At 38.3% G+C, this 19,493-nt stretch overlaps 2 protein-coding genes across 6 annotated transcripts in view; one reads left to right on the plus strand and one right to left on the minus strand.

Moving 5' to 3' along the window:
* The window catches only part of LOC118263552 (chondroitin sulfate proteoglycan 4), a 32,999-nt gene extending 29,750 nt beyond the window's left edge, over positions 1–3,249 (minus strand). For both annotated transcript variants that reach the window (XM_035575627.2, XM_035575619.2), the window contains exons 1-2: positions 2,843–3,249; positions 985–1,121 (exon numbers count right to left, since the gene is read on the minus strand). In XM_035575627.2, coding sequence (XP_035431520.2) covers positions 985–1,121; positions 2,843–2,897 — 192 coding nt within the window. In that variant the 5' untranslated portion in view covers positions 2,898–3,249. The remainder of the gene's footprint in view (positions 1–984; positions 1,122–2,842) is intronic.
* A 1,004-nt stretch (positions 3,250–4,253) lies between these two features.
* The window catches only part of LOC118268507 (chromatin complexes subunit BAP18), a 76,952-nt gene continuing 61,712 nt past the window's right edge, over positions 4,254–19,493 (plus strand). The window contains exons 1-4 of one of the 4 annotated variants that reach the window (XM_035583065.2): positions 4,254–4,589; positions 4,674–4,768; positions 5,164–5,262; positions 7,927–11,743. In XM_035583065.2, the coding sequence (XP_035438958.1) occupies positions 4,569–4,589; positions 4,674–4,768; positions 5,164–5,262; positions 7,927–9,496 (1,785 nt within the window). In that variant the 5' untranslated portion in view covers positions 4,254–4,568 and the 3' untranslated portion in view covers positions 9,497–11,743. Of the gene's footprint in view, positions 4,590–4,673; positions 4,769–4,886; positions 5,067–5,163; positions 5,263–7,926; positions 11,744–19,493 lie in introns of those variants that run through there. The other 3 variants (XM_035583356.2, XM_035583203.2, XM_035583125.2) reach the window with 3 other exon arrangements.

Here is a 19,493-nt window from a genome sequence, read left to right on the forward strand (position 1 = left end):
GTAATTATTATTTTCGTCTTTAGCTTTAAAAAAGAACTCTGTTATCAACTTGCTTGTTGTTTGTGTTTTGTTAGTGTGTGTGTGTGTGTGTACGTTCAAAGTATCTGTGCAAAGAAAATAATTACATACTATCTGATAAATTAACCGCTCGTGATCAATTCTCTTAGTGATAGGCGATTATGCCTTCGAAGTATAACAATTACTGAGAATTATTTGGACAAGTAATCTAAACCTGCAACCAACCACTGAAGAACGGTCAGCAGTGTTCTCTAAACTGTTGAACCTAACTGCGATCACAAAGCTGCTTGTCAAGCGCGGTTATTGTATAAGGTGAGTAGTAAGCGAGCGAGAGGCCTTTGATCTGCATACAATACAATGACTATTGTGCACATGTTCTGTTCTATCTGGTCCAGTTACCAGAGAGACGCGACCATAATGCCTAGGTTACCCACTAAGATACCATTGTGCCGCGCTCGCGCTGTCGCTGTGACGAGAATACAACAATGCTCATTGTCTTTGACGTTATTGAGTTGCTGGTTTTCAGATAAGAATGAAACTAGTCGATGATTTACATAAATGCATCGAATACGGCCGTTCTATTAAAATACGTAGTGTATAAATATCTATTGTGTTATTTTACTTAAAAAGTTATTTCTGACTCTTATTTATTTTTTATTTTATTAAATACAGCACTAACTATCGTACTCATAGACATTTAATGATTGCTTTAACTAGTCCTTAGTACCGAATTTGTTCGAAAATAAATGCTAACCATTAAATGACTCTGCCTATGGCTTACCGCCATAGTCAGAGTATTGTAGAGACTTTATTGTGAGTAATTACAATGTTTTTTTTTAACGTTGATAAGTCTGCATTTGGCCTCCAACCCGCTTACTGCCAGTAATATGTACCTAAATTCGATGACGGGATTTGTTAGGGAATAGAAAGCACAAAAAATAAAGTAATTGTAAATAAGTTTCTTACCATACAATAGTCTGTTTTTCCAGCAGCAAGAAGTAGAAGAGCGTCAGCAAGATGTGTGCGAAAACGAAAACTTATGTCGGTCACACCCTTGGCCTCTTGTAGTGGGTATGAAATGTAGCTGGCTCCATAGAAGGATGCTGTAATAAACAAATACAATATCAACAACTCTGGCATAGTTAAATAATAATAAATCACAGATATTAATTCCCCAAAGCTTCCAAGCTCATCAAAGAGGTTTGGTAGTAGCGAGCTTGTGAACACTTAACTAACAAGTCCTTACAGTTATAAATAAACAATAACTTCACCAATTACATGGGACTCATAAACATAACAAGAGATCTGAATAGTACACTTAATGTGTTTACTGATGCCTACACTACCTTTAATTGACTACTACTTTTCGACTGCAACTTCGCACACTCTTTTAAGGGGTGCGGACAGATTTCCAAAAAATAGTTGCACATGAGTTTTTTGTTAGTCACAAATAGTCCACATATCAATTTTTAGCTTTTCTCTTTTGAAAATTGTAGTTTACCATAAAAGCTTCCCCATTAGAGGAAAGTGGGGGGTACGAGGACAATAGAGAAGAGTGGTGAGCAGTTCTACCATAAGTGGAATAAAATAGGGGATAAAAGTTTGTAAGAAACTTAACTTTTTAATTTTAAACCAATCGGGCTGAGACTTTACACGAATAAAGCTACTACGACATAGACATCCCCTAAGAAGGAATTATAATAAATTCCATTAATAATAATACCTCATAATGCGAGTGAAACTGCAGGCAAAAGCTTGTTAAATATAATTATATACTGGCACATCATTTAAATTAGGATTGTTTCTTGTTATTGTTTATTCAGTTGTTTCGCATTCAAGTTTTTGTTTCACAACTGCTAAATAGATTCTTTAACTGACACATTTGAACTTTATACCAGTAATTGGTGAGGATAATAATTATCTATTTAGACTAATAAAATATTGACCAGAAGTGGTTAAACGGGGTCCAGATTATTTAATATTGTGTATAAAACACTAACAAAACACTTTGAAAACACACACAATAAAAAAACAATGAACTACAACAAATTCAGATTTGAGGCTGATTTTTATTTGTTAATAAAATTGATATTTGACAGATTTTAGTATGGAATAACTGTTAAAATATTCATAATTATTCCTCCGATAAAAGTTAGCTAGCATTGGGAAATATAGTCCTTAATTATATTAACATAATAATATGCTTATTTTACATAGTTCATACATGCTTTATTATTGTACTTTACTATCATACATTTTCTCTCATTCCCTAAATTCTATGAGGTCCCACTTTCTAATTACTTGAAAGGGTAGGCAGAGATGCACATATTTCATGTAACACCTACTTTCTGTGAGTTTATGATTAGGAGCCCTATATAAGTGTGTGCAAGTGTTTAAAAGTAGGTTTATGTCATGTTTTCACTACAGACAATTTCATTATAAGCTAGTTCAATGTTTAACTCCTACAAAGTCAATGTCAAATGAAAAGGTACAAGGTATGATGGTTTAGTATTGGTATACAAGCCATTTATTATACAAAGGCTTATTTTGATGGTCTAAACAACTAAAGCATTATAGTTAGGAACTTAACAATTTCACAATTTATGTACAAAGTTGTATATATTGTTTGTTCTTGTGATGATATACCAGGGTCTCATAACAGGCGCTACTTGCACAACATGAGTGGTTATGTCCGAAATTGTAATACCTACAGAATAATATCCAACACATAAGTATTGTGTCTACATCAACGGCATCCAAAGTTTCCGATATTATTGTGAAACCTATACCAACAAACTAATATTAGCAGGGATTTATTACTTACCTTTCTCATAAGCATATCCCGCGACAACCACGGATAAAATCAATAAAAGCTCCATCGTAAAAAACTACGAACACAAATCAGACACAAAATAAGGTACTGCAATTTTTACAACTCATGATTCACGGAATATTTTGTTATATCCAAATATACTTGTGGTCAACCACATAACAGGCGTGGCGTCCTTACGAAATTAAATAACTAATACTTAACAAACGAGTTTGGTGCATCAATAATTAGATATTATTTTGCCTACACCATTTAGAACTTAATACTTCGATTGTTTGTTAAGTGAAAGATTCTTTTGTTTTCATTTTTAAAATATTTAGTCAGATTCTAAAATTATTTATGTATTTTATTTTAGTCAAGAGATGAATGAAATGAATGACTGACTACTAAGGTAAGATAAGTTTAGTATTATGGATCGTTCATTCAACTCCATCTCCTTCATTCGGTCAAAAGTATTTTTAGACTGTTTTCTCTTTCATTATGAGATGCTGATAGTATAAATTAAGATGAGGTAAAAGGAAACAGGAAACTAATAAATAATTTGAAAAAAGGAATAATCATAGCAATGTTTATCGAAAAAAAATCCATGATATGATTATAATTGTTCTTAAATAAAGAATTCAAAGTATAATTTCACTGAAGACTTTATTCTTCTTTTTATTATAGTCTGCTTTTTGCAAAGTTGCCATCTGCAGAAATTTATATGGACCCGTATGTCGTAGCGCATCATAAGCCTATCGGTTATATTATACACTTAATCATGTAAAAACTATGTAGAATAAGCATAATTATTATTATGCTAATATAATTAGAGACTGTGTTAAAGCCATACTTTTATGATATGGCGTGTCGCGTGGGCTGCCAAATGCTTATATCCGATTGGTAGCATCAGCATCACTCCATAAGTAGAGATACTTGTGGCTAATCTTCGGAACTAAAGGTTCGATATGAATAGTTTATTCTTGTCTTGGATAGTGCATTAATAAATAAATCCTTACAGCCATAAAATAGATTGTGGAGAAGGTAATAAATAAAATTGCAAATTTTGCTAAGCCAGAAAAAAATCGCGGGAATAAGTTAGTGTAGTATGTCAGGCTGCTCCACGCTGGGGAGTGACAATCCAAATTATGCAAGTGTGGCTCTAGCCATAGCAAATGTATAAAACTGATAGACTTTTAGCACGCTACGACACTCGGATAGTGGCCAATATTTACCCTCGTCCACATTATAAAACAAACAAACAAACAACAAAAATATAAACAAATTACATAACAAACTTTGCTGATCAATAATATCTCAAACTTGTTGCAGTGTAATGTAATTTTACAGTGTCGCCCATAGAATGTAATCTGTGGATTTTTTGATTTTCAGATGACAGTTGACTTTTAATATGTCATATGTCACGCAGAATGCACAAACGTCATGTGTTACGTCAACTTGAATATCGTGTGTGTTGTGTTGGTTTGTTGGTGTTGCATTGTAGTGGTTCAGCACTTGCAACGATAACAATTTGTTCTTGAATACTTTCAGTATTTCGGCTGAAATTTACACAGATTCAGCTGATAGGACTTAAATGTGCCGTGTTGTGTAATTCTAATAAATTATACGTCGTGTTATTTAGTAATAGTGAAGAAAAATAATAAAAAAGTACCTACTGCATACACAGTTTTTCGTCTATAAAGTTAATTAAAGTAATTTATTTCATTTCTTCTTATCTAAAATGACTAGTTCATCAGCAAAAGTGAGTTCTAATATTTTAAAATTATTTAAAACTAACAAATTAAAAAATGAGGCTTTAATTTTATTATATTTATTTAATCATTAGGTTGACGATATTTTTCGCGAGGCGGGAACAGCATTTAACAAACTCTCTGAGATGACTATGTCATTACAAGCTGCGGAAGATTCACTTTCAGATGAGTGAGTATTAATTGCAATTTACTTGATTATTTTGTATTTTTTTTTTTATAGTAGGTACACGCTGTAATTAACGGGCGTAAATACGGGGTGGGGCGGGGCGGTAGCTGCGAGCCACCCCGCTGCGTTCCGCGCTGCGCATCGTACATCTTACATCCTGAAAAATCAATTCAGCTAGTCTAGAACATACTCTTTGTCTGAATCTAGCCCGGCCGGCGCAGCGCGAGTTGCGCGCGTCAGTCGCAGTTCAGCTGGCGCCCTGGCAGCAGTGTTTTGAGTAGTGCTCGTGATTTTTCCACCGGTGATTGCTAATTCCTTCTGTTTTAGTGCTGATCAAGTGCAAAGTGTTAGAAGTGCACCTTAATAAATACCTGAATGTGAAAATATCTTCTTTACAGAGTATGGAGCCCCGAGGACTTAGAGACACTACGTTCTAGTGTGCACCGCTTTGCTGTTGAACTTAATAAAATAAGTCAACATATAAAGAAAAGAACCATGTAAGTACAATTAGTTTATTCTTGTGTAATGTCTGTTCATTTCACTGTAGTTTTTTGTTTGCTTTTGGTGTTATTATGATTTGTATTTTTCAGCGACTTAATAATTAATTTCATTGTTTCCGCGATTGTGAAAACTAAATATTTCTAGCATGAGCTACTTGTGCTATGCCTTTTGCTCATAAATAAATAATAACAACAATAAACACTGCTACCGGATCGTTATGATTAGAATGTAATCTAATATTCTGATTAAGTATTTTTGATACTAATAATTGCACAGCGGCATTTGCAAAAATTTTTACATTTATAATCATGCAGATACAGTTTTGAAAAGGGATTAGGGGCGTAGGTGTTTTGTGGGGTGGGGTGTAAGTGAGTGGGTGGAAGAGGGTGGGTACAGAGTTAGGCTGAATGGGGGGTTTGTAGCTGTGGCCCGGACGTCGCGAATGTTCTTCACCCTCTATATTGATTTATTATTCCGGGGGTGGGGAAGTAGTACAGGGGAGTTGGGGAGTTGAGGGTGCAATGAAAGACTTGAAATGTAGGTTGCGGGGTCATTGTGGGTGGGGTAAGGTGGGATCATTGATTGCACTCTCTATTATTAAATGGGCTGGGTATACTAAACACATTTTTGATAATTTTGTTTATGTTTCATAAGTTGATTAAAACAAAGGAATATTGAAAATTAATTCATATTTTTATACAAGTACTATTTACGCTCGCGGCTTCGCACGCACTTTTTTAAGGGATTAGAGGTAGATTTACAAAAAAATTATGCACGATTTTTTTGTTACTCACTAATAGTCAGCATATCGATTTTTAACTTACTACCATAAAAATTGCAAATTGCTCCATACAATCTTCCACCCCCATTATAAGGAAGTGGGGTGGGGGAGGGTTAGAATGAGACTTAAAGTAACCTTTATCACGCTCCATTTCTTTTTAATTTTTAACTATCTTCGCTTAAAAAACTACTCAATTTATAGCTCTATTTTGAACTGAAAGACAGACAAATAAACAGACACACCCACTTTTACGTTTATAATATTGAGTATAGATTTATTATTAATTTGTATGTAACAAAAATAAATAACGATATCGATTCCCGGGTCGGGCAAAGCATAACTGGGATTTTAGGTTTTTCGAAAATTTCTCAGTAGTAGCACGGAGTCTCGAATCGTGCCCAGTATATGGCGATAGGCTCACATGTTATTATTACTCTATTGCATGGGACTTACCACACAAATGGTGAAAAGTGGGTGTAGGTACATTGTGTAGCGGCATTACGTGCCGTAATGTGCACCTCTGCCGTAAAGTACACCTCTGCCTACCCCTTCGGGGATAAAAGGCACGTTGCAAATAGTTATTACATTTGAGATAATATTAAATAAGAATCCGGTAAACATACAAAAAAAGTCTGATGACAATTTTTTAAATGCAGCTGCGCATGCCGCCTTGGATGTATCTTTTTAATTTCCAGATCGCTTGCAAATATACTCTGTTAGTTATTAGCACAACACAGTTACTTGTTAATGCTTGAATTGATAGAAAATGTGAGTTACCATGGGACAATTAACTTTATAACCCTGGAAACTCAACACTGTTTTGTTATAAAAAAAATAATTAATATAATGCACGCTTGTAAAAATTACTTGTTGTATTTTTACAAACACTATGATAATAATAATAAAATTCATGTAAAACGTGCAATAAGCCTTGATTACATAGGTTTCATTAGTAGATCAAATATCTATTGATAAAAATTCATAGTGGTACTGACCTAATATTAACTGTTAGTGTTTTTAAAGTAGCCTGATTTTCATTTCAAATATCTAAACACACGGGTCTTAATGAAAATGACTCGTAAGCAGCAGAAATTGACAACATTTCAAAATGGGGCCTTATGACACTGATCAGATACAAGCCAGATTCAAGTAAACTGGTCATTTTATATGAAAGTACAAGATATTTTATCCTAGATAGCAGCAAAACAAATGTAAGAACTGTGAAAATAACAACTGTCTGGCGATTCTAGTTCATAAGATACAGCCTAGTGACAGACAAACGGACATCAACTCTTCATACCGAGTTGGGTTTTTTACTAACACATGTAGTAAATTGTATACTAGCACAATCAAATTCATACAAATTATGTGCTATCACTATCGATATGGTATTTTCTTATTAGTAATGTAACAAAATCGAAATGTTGTCAATTGAATTATAACTTAAAATATGCTTACTAGAGCATCCTTTTGGAGTTGCACAACCTGTAGATGAGTGTTTGCAAGCGGTCTTCTGCGTCCCTCGTTCCTACTTGTAGGAAAGCTGCTTCTGAATGTGTTGTGTGAACGAGGTAGACACTTTGTGAATGTGAGTACTTTTTTATATTTTTATTTTAAATTGCTTGTCTGTTTGTTCATTATTTTGCACATGTTGAGTGTCAAACAGTAGTGCAATATTATGTATGTCGCGTTTAAATTAACTTGGTTCAGCACTCTAGCCACATTCGTTTTTCATACTATTCTATTTGAAAAATTATATACGGGTTAAGGGTACTGAACATTGAGTCACAATTTAGTAAATAATTTATTGACGGCTTTTTAGAAGCTTATTATTATTTGTATGAATAGTACGTTTTAATATCCAATATTTTCTTTTTAGGTATCACTTGCGTCGACTGTTAGAACTTGACAGCGGCGCCATCCGTGACGTGCCAGGTACCTCTCCCGATGTTACCCAACAACCTAGGTACGTTATACAAGCTCCGACGCTTGTGACATCAACTTCAACTTGGGTTGCCTGTGCGGTTCCCGTATCGACGTACATTCCTATTAGTAACCCAGATGCGACGCCCATTGCTTCACTGCCTCAATCCACGTATTGCAACGATATCAGTATCCTGTCGGAGTCCAACGATGTGGTAATACCTCCGGGTATTGAAATACCTTCAGAGTTAGAACCACTGCCGGTACTTTTGCATTTGTCTGATTTGGAGCCGAGCCTATCCCAGCCGGCCCTTATTAAAAGTAATTCTGAAGAAAATGAGACCTCTGAAAGTGAGCTAGACGGGTTTAATCCCGAGGTGGTGCCACCTGTCCCTCCGGAGCAGATCTTGCAAACGGAAAAGAAGAAGAAACCAAAACAAACGACAAAAAATCAAACAAGCAACAGTAATGAAGTTAATAACAACGTTAAGGACAACGTCAATACGGAAATGTGCCTCACAGTACGTCAACTTCTGAAATATTTGAATTGTGAGGAGACACATGGGCAGTCAACAAATGAGCAAGTAATCATTAATTCTCCTCCTACGTACACTTTAGCTAGACCAGTACCAAGCGATATTGTCGTTCCCAGTTACGGCACAAGTTCCTCTGTTCAACATCAAGTTACAGTGAGTAAACCTTTTGACTACCACAGCCACGTCGTTAAATCACTTCATACCAAAGCCCCACCATCTTATCAAGAATTTGTACCTTTGTCCAAACAGCAGGTATTTAATAAGACGAGTGTAAGTGGATTCATTGAACAAAGTTCTTATTCCTTCGCTCCTAAAGAGAAGAAACACAATAAAACTACTAAACCAACTACATCGTCAACAAAAACGAAACCTCGGTCTCAAAGGGCTCCGGCTAAAAAAAGAACTAATCCTACAAAAGGACATCGGTCAAGAAGAAAGAACATCCACGAGCCATTTCTCAAAGACATTAGTCAACCTTTATATTGCGAAGACGACAACGCAAGACACGATGTAAAGGAGGAAACAGGCCTCTTCATTGCGGAACATATCATCGATGATGGTAGCGTTCCGCTACCTCCACTTAAATCTCAGATAGCGGGAGAAAATAAAGTAGAAGAAAAAGAAAAAAAAGTGGAAATCCACGACCCCTTCGCGTTCTCGGATGTAGAACCTGCTCCCGATCCGCTTAGCACTTTCCGTGCCCGTTGGTGCAGTAAAAGAGTCTCGCTCCCGGTTCCCGACCACTCCACCAGCCACCAGCCACCGGCCACAAACGAAACAAGCACAACCCAGACATCACAAATAACTCCAAAAAGTTATTTGAAAGAAGAAGAACCGAAAGCTGCTGAAACAGTAATACCAAACACAGCCACGACCGTGACTCGTGTCATGACGAGATCCAAAAGCCGCAAGGGGCAAGGGGAGTTGCTTGAACCTCTACTTCCCCCAAAGCGATCCCGAAAAGGCACTAAGAAAACATCAAAAAGATAAATTTAGCAAGATAAAGATGATACTAGAGCTTCAAAATCATTTAACAACAACGTAAACAGGTTGTGGAAAATAGCATTAAGGCGTACACGCATTTACTGACTTTTAATATATTTGATGGAATAATCAATTGTGGTTATCCCTGTTTGGTAGAGTTAAAAATAATATAAAATCCTAAATAACTATCTGTTTGGTGTTTTGCATGCTACGTTAAACTCAAAACATGCAGTGGAAAATAAATAATTAATAATTACTTCTGATAAATACGATGTTGATGTATGTACAGTAGAAAATCCAAGATAGATGTTGTCCTTCTAAAATTTCCTTCTCATTGTAAAATCTTATTTTACTATTTATTTTGTAAATAAAATAAAATTAAACTTATAAATATTTAATGGAAATGAATGGATTTTCTGTTGTATGTTATTAAGACTGTGAGGCCGGTACGGTTGTAATGTAGGATCGGCCTAAACGTACTGTGATAAAAATTTGTGATAAGTACTCGCAAATTGATGATATTTCATGAATTAGCGAGACTGGAATGGAACGATATTATAAAATGAATTAAGACGCGTGGATGCCGGTTATAGAACAAGCTTGTACAGTACAGGCATACAGTTTCCGGTAAACAGGCTTTTTTCTAATGTATGATTGAGAACTTCAAATCTTTGTGGACCACAATATACGTATCACCTATTACTACTTTAAATATCCTCTCATTCCCACCTATGTTAACTCTAAATCCTTCGTCCTTCATAATTATTTCCGCAAGTGTCTAGTTGTAGTAAAGTTGAACATCATGTGCATGTTAAATGTTAGCGTCCCTGTGTAATAAACATATTGAATACACTACCGCGACGAAAGCGAAAGCTATTCGAGTTAACTAATAAATAACTAATAAATTGAAGCAGTTGTCATACGAAAGTGACCAATTCAATACTAATCATAGAAAATGTAATTACTCAATCGGCAATCTTTGTGTAATTGATGTACTATGTTATATGTGTAAAATATCTGTTAATTCTTGAGGTGTTAAAATTGTTAGTACACATTACTGTGTACAAGTAGGCTATAATTCTATTTGGTCATTGACTAAAGAAATGAAATGTGTTTCATGAAGTTGATTATTGTATGAATAAATGTAAATATATGTACAGTACAACCATTTTAGTACAATATGTATATAATTTGTCCATCAGCGATAAACGCTGTTAACTAATAATATTAGAGAATGGAGTTCTCTCGTACAAAACATAAAATCCGAATTTAGAACTCCTTAGGATTCTCAGATTAATAAATAGTAATAAGAATACTACTCTGTTATATTTATACAATAGATCTATTTAACAAAAATAAAAATATTCATGTACTCACCAACTGTTTTAAGGTGAGAATCAAGTAAGAAAGTAAGTAAAAGCCACTGCATGTACTGTCCATAGTTTTGTAAATAATAATGATTTAAAGTTTACCCTGATTGATGTAATTGTACATAATGCAGTAGTATGAAGCAACTTAATTAAATATTCAGCATGAAAGATGTTCAATGTTTTCGTAATTATAATAGTGATTGTCTATTATATTATAATCTGAAATATTTGACACGTTCGCCGACTCGGTCTGATTTTGTAACGCCACTTTGTCCGTTTTTATGTGAACTGCTACGGCCGGTCCGTTACAGGCTAATGATTGAATTCTTTCAAATAGGACGCACCGGTTGTAGCATTCCCTGCTGTAGCAGGTTCGATAATATTATTGTCTAGTAGATTATGTACATATCTCTTGTTTACTTCCATTCTGGGGCGTTAGTCTGCAGTTACAATATTTAGACACCATTGTTTTCATAACTGCAGATTTTGACGAGTTTGGTAATCTATATCTATACTCTGTACTAATATTATAAAGAGGAAAGGTTTCATACTTTGTTTGAAATTAAGAGGCTCCGAAACTACCGGACCAACTTAAAAAATCTTTCACCGTTAGCAAGCCGAGTATTTCCAAGTGAAATAGACTATGGTTCATTTTCAAAAAAATTAGAGATGCTTACTAAAACTTGAACAATCCAACCGAAGGTGTAAAAAAATAAACAAAACCTTCTTTCCTTCCGCGCTGCGAAAACTATTAATGAAATATTACAAAATTTAATATTACAATTTTCAGGACACGTCACTATTGACAAAAATGTCGCGACATTACGTCTTTATCTTTTATAGTTACGCTACAATAAGCGTACTATTACTAAAAAAAATATATTAAAATTAAAAAAATTAAAAAACCCGACTGCATAAAAAACACTTAGTAAAAAACAAGCTTAGTCTAAAAGTTAATTGAGTGTAACAGTCGGGACCCATATTGAATGATTTTAGTCTAGTTTATTTAATGGGTCCCGACTGTTACACTCAATTAACTTTTAGACTAAGCTTGTTTTTTACTAAGTGTTTTTTATGCAGTCGGGTTTTTTAATTTTTTTAATTTATTTATTTTTATTTAACACTTTTTAGTTAGTTATAATACGGCTATGTGTTTCTCAAGATTTCACCCGCGACACGAAACGACAGTTCAGAAACCGCTAGTCAATCGCGTCGCGTAGTACCTATACGAGTATTTAGTTTGGATAATAAAGAACCTAATTGCACATAGTATTTTTTTTCTATATGTCAGTGATATACCATTTTGGAATCGTCATGATGAGCTCTTTAATTTGATACCCATATTGTAGCAAATAAAAAAAAAATATTTTTTTTTACTTCTCTCTAGGGCGCCTCACGGCCGCCATGTTGGTTTTTGTTTTACGTCACATATCTAAGAACACTTGGGTAATTAAGACGAATCCAACGATGCCCTGATTGTCGAAATCCATCAAGCCGTTTCGAAGAAATGAGGTAATAAAGAATATTAGGCTCATACATACAAGATACGCGCGAAAAACATAACCCTTCCTTGGCAGTCGGGTAAAAATACCACCGCTAGAAACAGCTCTTAATCGTACCTAGGCATTGATCCTTATCAAAATAAATACATCATTATTTAAGATAGCTTCAATACTTTCATATCACCTTTTAAATAATTCGATTCGGATATTCCATTCAAAAGATATCACGAGTTTAAATAATAGAAAAAACTCCGCTCGGCTAGCTATGCGTTGAAGAGGTACGGGAGGGGAAAAGTAAGCATAAACAATGTAAATAAAAAGGAAAATTAAAGAAAATGTACCTATTCACAAAACAAAATCTTAGTTTTTGTTTTCAATGAATGTTATTTTTTTAGATACTCACTGTAAAACATTGTGTATTTTCTTTTATTATATTATTATGCCATGCGAAGTGGGCTGCTAGTCTCTTGATAAAATGGGTACATCAATTTGGACTTTGGACTTTTCAATGGTCAATCACTCAAAGAAGTTGGTAATCTCGTACACATTGACTACTGTACGACTGGGCTGGTAAAATTTTGGCAGTTTGGCCTTTGATCTTACGATCTTTTTCTCACTAAAGCGATTTTGTATATTATTTGTACGAAGTGCAACATTTTCTCACGATTGATAACTTTTAGCGAAATTACAGTACCTAGGATATTTTTGCAATGGCGAACTTTGCTATAATTGCTTCCACATTATAAATATTAACTATCTCATTAGTAGATCGTACAGACGTTGCCCTTTCAGATTACTACTTATTATTTAGGATTTTAGACATGTATGTACATCCCTTTCTTTTAATATTTTTGTCTGTCTGTCTGTATATTCAAGCATCACACAAAACTACCGGTCCGATTGCGATGAAACTTGATATCATTAAACTTTATTATTCTGGGCATAACACTGGGTATTTTTTGTCCCAAAAATATACATACACTAAAAACCAATACAGTACAATAACATACAATACATACCCGCAGCGGACTTTACGCTGTAAACGTGGGGCCGATGGTCGAAATTAGCTTGAACTGCTCGCAGTTTACGTGTGTATGTAGCGTTGCGCAACAGATTTAGTTGCAATTCGGCACAAAGTTAGCTTGAGAGCCGATAACCCGATAAGGGGCAAAAAGAATTAGTAGTAGGCATAGGGGTAGTAGGGTATAGGTATAGTGGGTATGGGTGCGCTACAGCTGCGGCTGTGGCTGCGTCTGTGGCTGCGGCTGCGGCTACGGCTACGGCTGCGGCTGCGGCTGCGGCTACGGCTGCGGCTGTAGCTGCGTCTGTGGCTGCGGCTGTGGCTGCGTCTGTGGCTGCGGCTGCGGCTGTGGCTACGGCTGCGGCTGCGGCTGCGGCTGTGACTGTAGCTGTGGCTGTGGTTGAGGCTGCGGCTGTAGCTGCGTCTGTGGCTGCGGCTGTGGCTGCGGCTACGGCTGCGGCTGCGGTTGCGGCTACGGGTCCGGCTGCGTCTGTGGCTGCGGCTGCGGCTGCGGCTGCGGATGTGGCTGCGGCCATGGCTGTAGCTGTGGCTGTGGCTGCGGCTGCAGCTGCGTCTGTGGCTGCGGCTACAGCTGCGGCTGCATATGCGGCTGGGGCTGTGGCTGCGGCTGTGGCTGCGGCTGCGGCTGCGGCTGCGGCTACAGCTACGGCTGTGGCTGCGGCTGTGACTGTAGCTGTGGCTGTGGTTGCGGCTGCAGCTACGTCTGTGGCTGCGGCTACAGCTGCGGCTGCAGCTGCGTCTGTGGCTACGGCTGCGGCTGCGGCTGTAGCTGTGGCTGCGGCTGTGGCTGTGGCTGCGGCTGCGGCTGCGTCTGTGGCTACGGCTGCGGCTGCGGCTGTAGCTGCGGCTGTGGCTGTGGCTGCGGCTGCGGCTGCGTATGTGGCTGCGGCTGCGGCTGCGGCTGCGGCTGCGGTTGCGGCTGCGGCTGCAGCTGCGGCTGCAGCAGCGTCTGTGGCTGCGGCTACAGATGCGGCTGCAGCTGCGTCTGTTGCTGTGGCTGCGGCTGCGGCTGTAGCTGTGGCTGTGGCTGCGGCTGTGGCTGTGGTTGCTTTTGCGGCTGGGGCTGCAGCTGCGTCTGTGACTGCGGCTGCGGCTTGCGGCTTGCAGCTGCGGTTGCGGCTGCGGCTGCAGCTGCGCCTGTGGCTGCGGCTACAGATGCGGCTGCGGCTGCGGCTGCCTCTGCGGCTGCGGCTGCTTCTGTGGCTGTGGTTGCGGCTGCGGCTGTGGCTGCGGCTGTGGCTGCGGCTGCGGCTGCGGCTGCGGCTGCGGCTGCGGCTGCGTCTGTGGCTGCGGCTATGTACAGGTTTCCCTGTGTATGGTTAGGGCACCCAAATGCTGCCAGAAGTCATTATTATACGCGGACGAAGTCGAGGGCAAAAGCTTGTTTTTTTTTTGTTTTTTACAAAACGTTGCCCCACACTAGGATTTTCTCCTGTGTCGTGGGTGCGTTTACAAACATACAAGTTCACATACACATGACACCCAGACCCGAAACAACAATTTGTGGATCACACAAAGTGTTGCTCCGTGCGGGAATCGAACCCGTTACACGTTGCGCGGCAGCCAGTTACCCAACCACCGCGCCAACCGTGCAGTCAATAAAAATAAAGAAATCAATTGTTGATGTAAAAGGTTTTTTTTTATTAGGTAGAAACTTTATTGATGTCATAAACAATACTGATTACTAAACATACGTACATACATAACTTCACGCCTGTCTCCCATGGGGGTAGGCAGAGGCAATGGATCGCCAATTGCTGCTTCGACTCTTACATATCTCTTTCGCTTCATCAGCAGTCATCAGTCTTTTCATACATGCTCGTCGATTAAAGGTACTTTTAATTTTGCCCTTCTTAAGTAAAATCAAAGTCAAATCATTTATTCCATTTAAACCATAAACATCAACAAAAAGTGAAATAACTATTAGTATGTCAGTCTGTCCGTCAGTGGAGCTAGGTGTTCGTTCCAAAGTGTTGCCTTGAAACCTTTTTCGAAGATTTATAACTAAAAAACGGTAAACCAAAACTGTAACAGTTATCTTCTATACGTTTGTTAAATATTGTTGTTAATATCAGTGCTCACCATTCGATCACAACAAAAATAGTACTCTTCGCTAGCAGCCTATCCCGGCTTCGCCCGGGAATAATATTTTTTTTGTTTGTAATTTTCATTTGCAATCAGGCTCTCCTGACTGTAAGCAGATGTGTGCTTTTTGGCGTGTAGGGCGCTGCTCCCATTAGAGCCAGCTTTTTTTTATCAACGTTTGTCACTCAGTGTCAAAGACATTCCGACGTTTCTTGAACGTATAGTTTCTGGGATTGTCCGTTGCTCCGCCAATTCATTTGGATGCTTCAGTTGGCGATTTTTGTAGTTGGTGCCATGAGTTTCTATTTCATCCTTTATCTTGCGCTTATTCAGGATTTCATGGACGTCTGCTATTCTTGTGAAATTCATTACATATTTGTTTTAAGATGCCCTTCTGCACTCTTTGGATGATCATGATGTTGGAGATATTTAGAACCAGCCCCAGCACAGAGCCTTGTGGAAACAACAGTAGATATGCCATACCACCTCGATGTGCAGTCACTCTCTCTGACCAGAAACAGTCTATCAGCTAAGTAGGATTTCAGGACAGAAAAACATGTGTGGAAGTATTTGCTTTACTTTTACAAAAAACCTTTGTGCCAGACTTTGTCAAAGCCAATTACTCTGCAGATATATGCACTTGTTCAATGGTCGCCGCTCCCTCCTAAACCTAAACTGGTGTTCTGGTATGATCGACCTTTTAATAATATGTAGCATTCTATGTAAAAGTATCTTCTCAAGGACTTTCGACATTGTCGGAAGGAGGCGGATTGATCTGTAAGAAGTGATTTCGTGTATGGGCTTTCCAGGTTTTTGGATCATGGTCACATTGGATACTTTCCATAAGTCTAGGAAGTATCCAACTCTCATTACTACGTTGAATAACATTGTCAGGTGCACGATAACTTTACCATGTCATACCCTTGTGCTTTATTCTTCTATTGCGTTTTAATGTTCTTGTAAACTTCTTTTGGTGTTACCAGTTTCAGTGCAATGTCGAGTTGAATGTCCTGGTTAAGGGTGAGGTCTATTTCGGTTTCATCCACATTGGGTCCTGCTTGGTTTGGTGTGAAAACTTGGTTAAGATGTCTTGCAAAAGCTTCCGCCTTCTAAGTCTTTGTGACTGGCTTTTGTTGTTGTGGTCGGTGAGAGTTTCTACAGGCTTGCCACAGAGAGTAGTTGGTCTGCTTTTTGGCTTTTAGTCCTTCTAGATATGTGTCTAGGGCAGTGTTGTTTGCTCCTCTGATAAGGATTTTTAGTTCTTTAATTGCTTTATTAAGTTTCCTTTTGTCATCTGGGTGTCTACTAATGTCAACACGACGCATTCTTCTCTTTTCTAGATTTTTTTGCCTTATTGAGTCAGAGTAAGTTTATATCCTATTTGTTGTTGTTGTCGCCACTTCTTCGGTTTTGGATGTATCTCTTAAGGCATTCGCATAACTTTTACCTTTTAGTGTCGATGAGTTTTGTCGTCTCGTCTCTTTCTATGTATTTTTCTTGGGGTTCCGAATTTTGGGGGTGCTGTATGTGTTAATTATCAGTATTTTGTGTGTCTTGCCCTTAAGTGGGCTTGTTTCTTTGACTTTCTCGACAGTATTTCTTTGTACACTTCAAATCCCTTAAAGTTGACTGGCATAAAGCGCATTTGGCAGGAGTATTTCGATCGGTTTTCGGACAATATGAACAGCATATTGTGGCCTTCAGCGCATTACACGCAGCGCTTACGCGCTGCACACGCTGCGTGTCTTGAAAGTAATTCTTGGAGTGCCCGTTTTTTTGACATTTTTAACATTAGATTATGGTGTTCTCTTTGTATGGCTCTTCTATAATGACGGATTGGATCACCATACATCAGTATGAATTTATTAAATTTTCTTGTTATTTGTGCGTTGTTGTAGTGTTGCAATGAAGAAAAGGCTTCTTTTCTGGTCCATACTTTGCATTTATTGTTTCTCCGGTGGCTTTGTTTCCTGTGTGTCTTTTAGGGTGTTTTTACAGTCTGTTATGGTCTTTTGTATTTTCTATTAAATGTGTCCAATTGGACCATTTTCTCGGATAACTTGTAGAGTACATTGCAGTGTTTATCCGAAGTTGGTTCTTTTTAATGATTTTGTACACAATTTTGCCTTTGTCTACAGCGCCTTCTAGCTCTTTTAGCTTCGTGAGTTCTTCTACTCCGTATAAGATTATAGGAGGCGGTCTCGAGATTCTCGAGACACTTGGCTTCCCTCTCGGTGCTGTCGTCTGGATCTACTGACAGTGTATTAAATCTGTTAGTGATCATTATTTTGTCTGGAAATGGAGATGACATTTTTTTTTCGTTTTTTGGTCATGCGTAGTTCTGTTATTCTCTGCCACTCGGGAGCATAATAATATAATAAAAAAAAGTTTACAGTAATTTTTTAATAAATAGGATTCATTGAAAACAAAAAACAAGGATATGAATTTTTTGTGCATATATTTTCTTAATTTTTTTTTTTATTTTCATTGGTATGCTTGCTTTACCCCTCCCGTCCTCTCTTCAATGCATAGCTAGCTGGAGTTTTTTTCTATTATTTAAACTCGTGATATCCTTTGAATGGAATATCCGAATCGAATTATTTAGGACGTGATATGAAGGTATTGAAGTAATCTTAAATAATGATTTATTTCTTTTGATAAGAATCAATGCCTAGGTATGAATAGAGTCTATTCTAGCGGTGGTATTTTAATATTATTTTTTTAGCAAAAGTACCTACGCTTATTTTGGCGTAGCTATAAAAGGTAACGACATGTTGTCGCGACATTTTTTAGGGTTTCGTTGCCAAATGAACTTTAAACATTATTAGGTTTCAAGGTGGAAATTCAAAACTGTGGAATGAGCTGTCGTCTGCGGTATTTCCGAACCGATACGACCTTCAAGAAAAGAGCATACTCCTTTTTAAAAGGCCGGCAACGCACCGGCTTGTGACTCCACTGGTGTTGCGGGTGTCCATGGGCGGCGGTGATTACTTACCATCAGGAGACTCGTTTGCTCATTTGCCTCCCATTCCATAAAAAAAGTCTGATGATGGAGCCGGGTAGCAAAGATCTCGGGTTCCGTGAGGTTTATGGCAAAGAAAATTCAGGAAAAAAAGTAGGAAAACCGGGAAAATAATTTGTGGCGAAACGTAGTTTACTGGGTTTGCTAGTTTTATATAAAAGTATTTCATTTATTTCGCAGCGCACGCGATTGAAGGAAGTTTTTAGTTTTTTTTACACCTGGGGTTTTTTTAAGGGGGGAAAATCATTCTATGACTTCTCCCGTCTTGGGCGACGCAAGAGGGAGTTTCAGACTCTTATGGCGTAATTTCAGTAGTCGATAGGGCCCGAATGTCGGCTGCAACAGATTTCTGGAACGCGTGTCACAGGGCCCGCATTCGGGAAACCGTTTTCATCATTAGTCGATAGGGTTCTTAGGTATTCTCGATATCTTTCCACAAATTTTAACAATTGTGAATCAGTTAAGCGATCAGCCATTTTGCGTCAAATTCATTGGTCAATATCACGATCCATATATAGCAAGGGGCCAATCCCTGCAAACGGTATAACGAACACTTGCGGGGACTCCCCGTATGTTGTATACCGAACGAGTCGACGACCAATAAAATTGCGCCATTACTGACTAAAAACACCCCGGGGTGTGCTCAACATCTCGAGGTAGTGTTTCACTCCTGCCTATCGCCTGCTTCTATATAGGGTGCAGGTTCGGCCCTATATAGAAAACTGTTCTCATCTTTGGGCGGGGGAACCCCAGTACCAGCTTCATCCTCTAGACCGCGTTCATCAGGTGACTCGTCTGCTTGTTTGCCACCTATTCCATAAAAAAACCCTGTTCCTACTTTTGTCCTTCGACCCGGATCCCCGGTAAGCCCGCTAGGTAGTCCGTAGCTCCGGATCAGGCATCAGCCCTACTGGGCCCCATCTGTGGTATTCTGATGGTTCTATGAAGCGCGTCGCACGCACGGGTCTGGTTCTGGTCGGGC

The sequence above is a fragment of the Spodoptera frugiperda genome, chromosome 25, assembly GCF_023101765.2.
Source record: "Spodoptera frugiperda isolate SF20-4 chromosome 25, AGI-APGP_CSIRO_Sfru_2.0, whole genome shotgun sequence".
Taxonomy (NCBI): domain Eukaryota; kingdom Metazoa; phylum Arthropoda; class Insecta; order Lepidoptera; family Noctuidae; genus Spodoptera; species Spodoptera frugiperda.